General features: G+C 33.6%; 1 protein-coding gene across 1 annotated transcript in view; it reads left to right on the top strand.

Moving 5' to 3' along the window:
- LOC117113121 (FH1/FH2 domain-containing protein 3-like) overlaps nt 1–7,659 on the top strand; it is a 47,824-nt gene that overhangs the window by 4,384 nt on the left and 35,781 nt on the right. The window contains exon 2 of the mRNA XM_033256367.1: nt 6,826–6,926. Coding sequence (XP_033112258.1) covers nt 6,826–6,926 — 101 coding nt within the window. The remainder of the gene's footprint in view (nt 1–6,825; nt 6,927–7,659) is intronic.

Genomic DNA, 7,659 nt, shown 5'->3' with positions numbered 1-7,659 from the left:
TAATAAAAAAAATCACCCATGCTGCAAAATCGACTCTGGTTATAACAGGGACAGATGAGCATGTTTTACATCTCCCTGGTTATAACTTTGGCTTTCTAATATTTAACAAAAGGCCCAGAAATCAATCAAACCAATGCATCTGTTAAATATTTAGGTCTCAAGTCACTCACTAAATCTTGCTTAGGCTAGGCTAGGCTACCTAGGCCTAGACAAGACCTAGGCTAGCCTAGCCTACCTATAGCATTGAAGTACTTATTATTAAAAGTTGAACATTTTCAAAATATCATTATGAGAAAATAATATGAATATAAGGCAGTACATTAAATTAAATGTTCTAATTTCCTAAATTAACCAGATTGAACGATCAAACGATCTTCTATTGAGAGAAAGATAACATGCCATCCTCCTGTAGTGGTTGGTGAATGACTTGGGATCATCTTAATAATTAAACACTCACGCATGTGGAGAGCTGAAAGCTAGCTAGAGTGTACTCTCTGGGCTGCGGTACCTCCTGTGCAGGGATTGTCTCGAAAGTTCCGCTTTTTTTTCCTTCCTAATTCTCCACTAGACAACCGGGCAACATGAGGAGTAAATAAGCTAGCCCGGAGCGGTTTTTACTAGACACTGTACGCCGGGCTAGTACTAAATCGAGCCCTGCCGCATTTACGAACGGCTCCGGGCCCGTGCCGTACGTAAATGAGGGGTTCTACTGTAATTAAAATTGAAGTATTATAAATTTAAGTACAATAATATTTGGAAGTATTTATTACTTATTTGACATATTTACATTAACAATTACTTTCCAAAGATAAACAGGTACCTATACAAAGAATATAAAAATTCATGCCTAGAAAATGATAAAACATAAAAATTATTAGAAATATCATCAAAAACATGTTGCTATTAGGAAGTATTGTGGTGACTACAGTAGGACTGGAGTAAAGAAAAGTGAGTTTAATTCAAAAACCATCAAATTGGGAAACACCCCATAATTGCTGCGAAGCAGACAATTCATATTCTTGACAGCAATTTGACCTCTGAAAAGTCATTGTTTGTCAAAAAACAAGGGCCTAAGACGACTGAAAAGCGGAGTTGCCTTCTTTCGTTCTGCCGGGTAAAATCAATTACATTAGGCGACGTTTGTAGAGTAACCAACACGTACTAACGTCCGCATGTCGCGCTAGCCTTATCCTACTCTAGGCCTAGACTAGCTAGGATGGTATAGGCCTAGATAGCTAACATTGTCTATTTAACATCACAATAATTCATTATTAGACCTATAGTTGTTTTTTGAATTGTATTCCACAAATCTCAGCCGATACCTCGCACAACTCGTTAACGTCTCGTATCTATTGTCGTGACGTCATGGCTCGCTGGCTCACACTTGTGATGTCTCGCACTTGTGATCAAATAACATGCTGGCTCACACTTTGGCAACACTCTTTGGCAGTCAACTTGCCCCTAGAAAACCCGCCCTTGGAAACATGCCCCATAAAAAAAATGTACACTTCCTAGACCATGCAGTCTTCAAAATAAAAATTGTAACCTTTGGTAATCAACTACATTTTCCACATACATAGAAATTTTTGAAACTTTATTTATTTTGTTTTCAATTGTTTACTTCACACACCTGATGAAGCTGGCATTGACTGCCAGCGAAAGCTTGTGTTGAATAAATTACATCAAAGTTAGTCTCAGAGTGCTGCCTTTTATAATCTGTGTATATTGGATCATAACAGCAAAAGCATTTCAGCCTATCAATTGCTTGTGGAGCTACAGGACTAGCCTATCTTTATGGCCTGACCTTAGATTATTCCTGTCTCTTATACACATCTAGATGTGTATAAGAGACAGGTCATGTCTCATATTATTTGTTATATTTTTATTATTTATTATTTTCACTTGACTCGCATAAATAATTTTGTTCGAAGAACATTTATATGCAGTTGTACTTCGCAGCACTTCACTTGCAATTTGCAATTTCTAGTTGATAGTATTGTTGTCTCGGACCTGAATGACAACAGATTCAGTACCTGACCTCTAGCCTCAGTGCTTGTTATTTTGAAAAGGCTTATTGTACAGAAGGAATACTAGGTAGTGTGAGCAATACATTTGGGATAGTGAACATGAACTGAGGAAGTTGCTCAGGTTAAGTCACTAGCTTCTACCAATTAATCATTGGTTTAAAAAAAGAATTTTTATTAGATACTCCAACAATTGGTGGTAGCCTATGGTGGTTTCAGTTTTTAAGTTGGTATACTAATTAGATTTTTCTGTAGTTGTTTGTAGGCTCCATCATTTAGATATTTGTAATTTATTCATCTGTGATGGTTATTTTATTTACAATGTGTGTTAAAGACTAGAATATTGAAGGCCTTACAAAAAATGAAGGTGTATTATTTTAAATAATGATGATGTGTCAACATTTTACTAAAATTGTAATTTTTCTGATCTTAAAATTTTAACTAAAGTTTTGTCTTTAGGCCTATGCTACAGGGCTACACAGTACAGGCCTAGGTAGGAGCAAAAGTTTGTCACGAAATATAACTTAGATTTTACTGTTTTCTGCAACAAAATAATACTGTATAGAAAATTATCTGTACTCACTGAAGTATTCATTTGAAGTGATTTCCTAATAAAAACGTGACCATTAAGTCCAAACCGAGCATTATTATTCTCTTCATAAAGATCACAAATCCATTCAAATAGCGCCCCCAATGAAAAAAATTTGAGATTCTCTATTCCCCTACTGTACAGTAGTTGTTTAAACAAGCATGCACAACTCAAAATTGAATATATCTCAGCTAAAAACGATTGATATTTCTTGCTTTAAACTTAGTTTTATGTGACTTTATTGGTTTAAATGTTTTCTTTCTTAGCTGATGCAACATTTTATATTATAAATACAATTTGAAGTGTTTTTGTAGTTAAAAGCGATCGTTCGTAATGAAGTAATAGCAGCAAATTTGGTTTGTAAAATTGAGAGTTTGTAAATGGGAGGTTCGTAATTGGGAAATGTTACTGTATTAACATTGTAATTATTAAATCTCTGTTTTTTTTCAGGCTGGCCCTAAACTTGTATTTTTTTATTTTAATATTCATTATTTTTTGCTTTTCTTTGTTTTGTTTTTGCCATTATTATTCTGCCTTTAATTATTTTATAGTTTATTAAATTTTATTTTAAATTTTTTAAATATAATATGTATATATTGTAATAATTTCTTTTCCTTTGTTACTTGGTTTTTTATTATTATTTTATCCTTTTAATTTCTTTGTTAATCTATTTATATTTCCTTTGTTACTTGTGTTACGTATTGAGGGTCCCTAATGATCAGCTCCGGCTGGATGGACCACCCTCGTAAAATATTGTTGAAATAAAATAAATAAATACATAATTTGATATTTACAGTATGTTTATTACTTTTTTATTGATAAAAAATAATCATATAAATATAATCATATAAAAATAAACTATGTTAATAATGAAGCACCACAAATGGGTTGTTCCATTTATTTAGGGGGCAGGCATATTTTAATGAATATCAATTTTATTTGGTATATTTTTTGTCCTTGCAATTAATGTATATGATTTTCATATTGATATTATTATTTGGGATATATTAAGACATTTTCTGATTCACATAGAGGAAAAATCTGTCTCTTATACACATCTAGATGTGTATAAGAGACAGGGGATTGTCTCGAAAGTTCCGCTTTTTTTTTTTTAAAGAAAATGTTTTTCTTGCTAGTCTCCACTAGACAACCGGGCAACATGCGGAGTAAATAGGCTAGCCCGGAGCGGTTTTTACTAGACATTGTACGCCGGGCTAGTACTAAATCGAGCCCTGCTAATGTGGTCTAAAATCCAAATTTTGGCCCATAAAAACTCTCTCTCTGTGTGTGAACTAATACAATGGATTCTTTTCCGGTACCCTAATTGAGGCTCTTGTCAGCTCGGACTAATGATTTTAACAATTTGTGTCAAATTTTGGCTAAAGGCAGATTCAATTTGCTAAAAAAAAAATTATTGAACCAATGTATTCTTGCTGGTTTTATTGATTTTTCTTTTTTAGGGCCAGTATAACTTTAGAAGGGCCAGTATCAATTTCTTCTTACTGGCCCTGCTGGCCACTATGGTTGGGAGGTTAATTTTCAGCCCTGTTTAATCTTTCAACCTGGTGTCTAGAATAACAAGGACATTTTATGTACCTTATAATTTAGCTGTTTTCAGACATTCATAACATATTAATTCCCAAAGAATTAAAACGCAAATCTGTTTGACAAGTTGAGGCTGAGAGGACTTATTGAGAACAACTACTGTAGCTTAGTCGGCTCAACGGACGTTAATTCTCCTTTATATTTATTATTTATCTTACTAAATCAAGACAATATTATTTGATGAACAATCTTTTCACATGTGTGTATTGCCATTGAGGACATCGTTTTTTGACATTTTAAATGAGGTAAAATAATTGTAAATGAAAAATAGCTAGGCCTAGGCTAATTAATTAAAAAAAATTATACAGCAGTACAAACAAGTTCCTGTCGTGGACAGCGAGTGGAAGAGGAGCGTCCCATGAAGTCAAGTGTACGTTTTTCTTATTGAAAAACAGTTCCATACTTTAAATTAACGGTCTAAACTCGTGTTTGCCATTCACAAATTATCAAACAATACATTGTTTATTCCAGTACGCTACAGCAGTCTTTCTGCACATACAAATAAACATGCTTTTGCTTCGTAGGTTCGCTTCGCGTAGCCTTGCTTAGATTGTTTATATCAGGCTACGAAGCCTGGGCGCAGGTTAGATTGTTTATGTCAGGCTACGATGTATCTACGAAGCCTGCGCGCAGGTAAAAGTGCAATATTTCATGACTGTACTGTATGACGCGACTCCATTTCTTAAGGAAATTGCGGTCATTCAATGTTGACACATATATAATGAGCCTTTTTTATTCTTCTTTTATTGAAAGTGCTCTTTTGTTTGGAAGTTATGTTTGGTTTGGTAATTTAAGGAAATATGATTATAATAGACTACAACGTGTCATAAATCGGGCTGGAAAAATTCTACAACAAAATAGACAAATAGATGATATCTGTGAGATTAAAATTATTGATAAAGTAAAGAGTATTTTTATAGATAGTTCCCACCCACTAAATGCATCTTTTACTTGGCTACCCTCGGGTAAAAGGTTAAAATCATTCATTCGTACCATTTTCCATTAAAATGCTTAATCAAAATATCAAATAAGTTTTATGGCCTAATTACAATTTATTTTCTCCACTACTAGCTAGCGTATATTCTAGTGTATAAGCCGCACCTGTGTATAAGCCGTCCCCCTAATTAGGATTCGAAATATCACGATTTTTTGTGTCACCTGTTTATAAGCCGCACCTAATTTTAAGCTCCACACCGTTCCCATAATGTTAAGTTTTTAATTATTTTGAAACATTGACATTATTTGCAAATCTTCACATAAAGAAATTTCATCTTTTTCGGCCGATTATTAAACAACGAACAACTGGAAATGCGTGTAAACTTCTAGCTACCGCAATGAAATAACATATTCTTGCTCTAGGCAGCTCTAGGGAAATCCCCATTTCTTAGACGGTCGTGCTAGGCCTACGTTAAATTTTCAACATCATTTTATAGTTTAAGTTTAATAAAATCTAATAAAATAAAATACTTATTGAGATATTTATCTATTTTTAACAATCATTCTCTTATTATGGTGACTAATAACAGTCGATATTAGGCTAAGAATATTGGTAATTCTAATCCTAAGTCATTACTGCTCACAGCCCACTGTGCGAAGCATGCACCATCACGCACCACGTTTTATAAACAAAAACAGAACTGGAGAAATATTGTGTGATACAAGGTTTACGCATGCACAGATGACGTGCCTTTCTACAGTTAAATTCCAGTAAAATAATTATTACAACTTCAAGAAAACTCATGTTTTATAGCATAAATTAATTTCACAAGTTTTTATTCTAAAATTATAGCGGTATGAATATTCTCTCTAATAACGGTACAAGCCTCCGGGAACCAGATGTCGAACAGGAATTTTCACCAGTCCACATGTGTTTTGTTGCAACATCGAAAATGAAGCTGCTCATGCGTGACCTCGAGGACTGAATTAACCCCCGAAAATAGTATGTTATTGTTTTGAGCGAAGCGCTTTCGAACAGAAACATCGTGTTTCAAAATTGTTTATGAGTGAATGTAATTATGAAAGTAATTATTTAGACGACCCAAAAACCATTGCCTGAATGTCGCAGAAAATGTAGTAGGAATCCTAGTACAGCACTGTAGTGAGTATAATTACAAATACTAGGCCTAAAAACCAGTCCTACCCTAGGCTAATTAATTGGGCTAGCATGGGCCTAACCTAGACAGACGACGCCTTTTTTCCACCGCGGCTCGCGATCTGAACTTCTTGGGAGTAGGTTAATGACCCGTGTATAGGCCACACCCCAAACTTCATGGGGAAAATCGTGTATAAAATTTGCGGCTTATACACCGGAATATAAGGTATTTATTAAATATACTGACTACTGCATTTTGTTTGGTGATGTGATGTACCAAATGATTTTACGAAAGGACACAAATAAAGAATCTTGAATCTTGTATCTTGAATCTTGTTAATATAAAATTTAACTAATTAAAAAAAGCATTTAAAATATGATTTTTAAATCTTGCATCATTTTATAGAGAGCATGTAAAATAATTATGTAAATTTTGTAGCCTTCTAAGGTTTTACACACTTTTCACAAATTCCAGTTTTGTTAGAATGAAATGTTTTATTATTTTTATTTTTTAGCTTGAAGATTGTACATTGCAGCTATCTCATAATGGATTATACTTGGATTTGGAATCATCCATTGACGAACAAAGGGATGATTTTGAGGGTTTTCAAAATAGGCAAGTATATTACAGTATTGTTACTTATTTGTATTGATAAATAATAAGAAATGTAGTTTGCAAATTTGACCCATAAAGATCAAGTTTCTAGCTTCTAGCAATTTTGATAGTGAACATATCTTAATTTCTTCAGTGTTATGTATAGATTAGGAATGTATTTTTTTAATAGTGCTCACTAATGATCGATCATTTAAAAGAGTGCATTTTTATACCGTTTTTGGATAATGAAATCCTCCAAACACTGTGCAGCGCTAAATTTGTTAACATTTCCTTTCTTACATGCTCGCAATATTTAGATGGTTTGTCACGTGGTCAAAATAGCCCAAACAAATTGATGCTTCACATCTAAAAGGAAGTACACTTACTGTACTGTATAGAATGATGCTTTATAAATGAAGTCTCTTTTATGAGGCTTTATGAGAAAAGAATCATGCAATGACAAAGTTTGAACCCAGAACCCTGGGATTGGAAGGCAAGTATCCTCACCATGTTACAGCTTACTCCATTAATTGTTGTATGTCTAAATGCAATTTAACACATTGACTGCCAAAAATCATTTCCATTAGGCCAAGTAAAAAAAAAAACATGTTTCACGTCCGGCTTTTTTTTTAAATTGAGGAAGCGGCCTTTTTTATTTTTTATTTTTTATTTTTCAAAATGGCCGCCATTCTACAGACTTGTTGACATTTCCCATCTAGTTTTGTTCAACATATAAAAAGACATCACACAAGAT

Source organism: Anneissia japonica, unplaced genomic scaffold, assembly GCF_011630105.1.
Source record: "Anneissia japonica isolate Jap-2015-1 unplaced genomic scaffold, ASM1163010v1 scaffold1812_len1207588_cov181, whole genome shotgun sequence".
Lineage (NCBI taxonomy): Eukaryota > Metazoa > Echinodermata > Crinoidea > Comatulida > Comatulidae > Anneissia > Anneissia japonica.
This window is presented reverse-complemented; position numbering and strand designations above follow the sequence as displayed.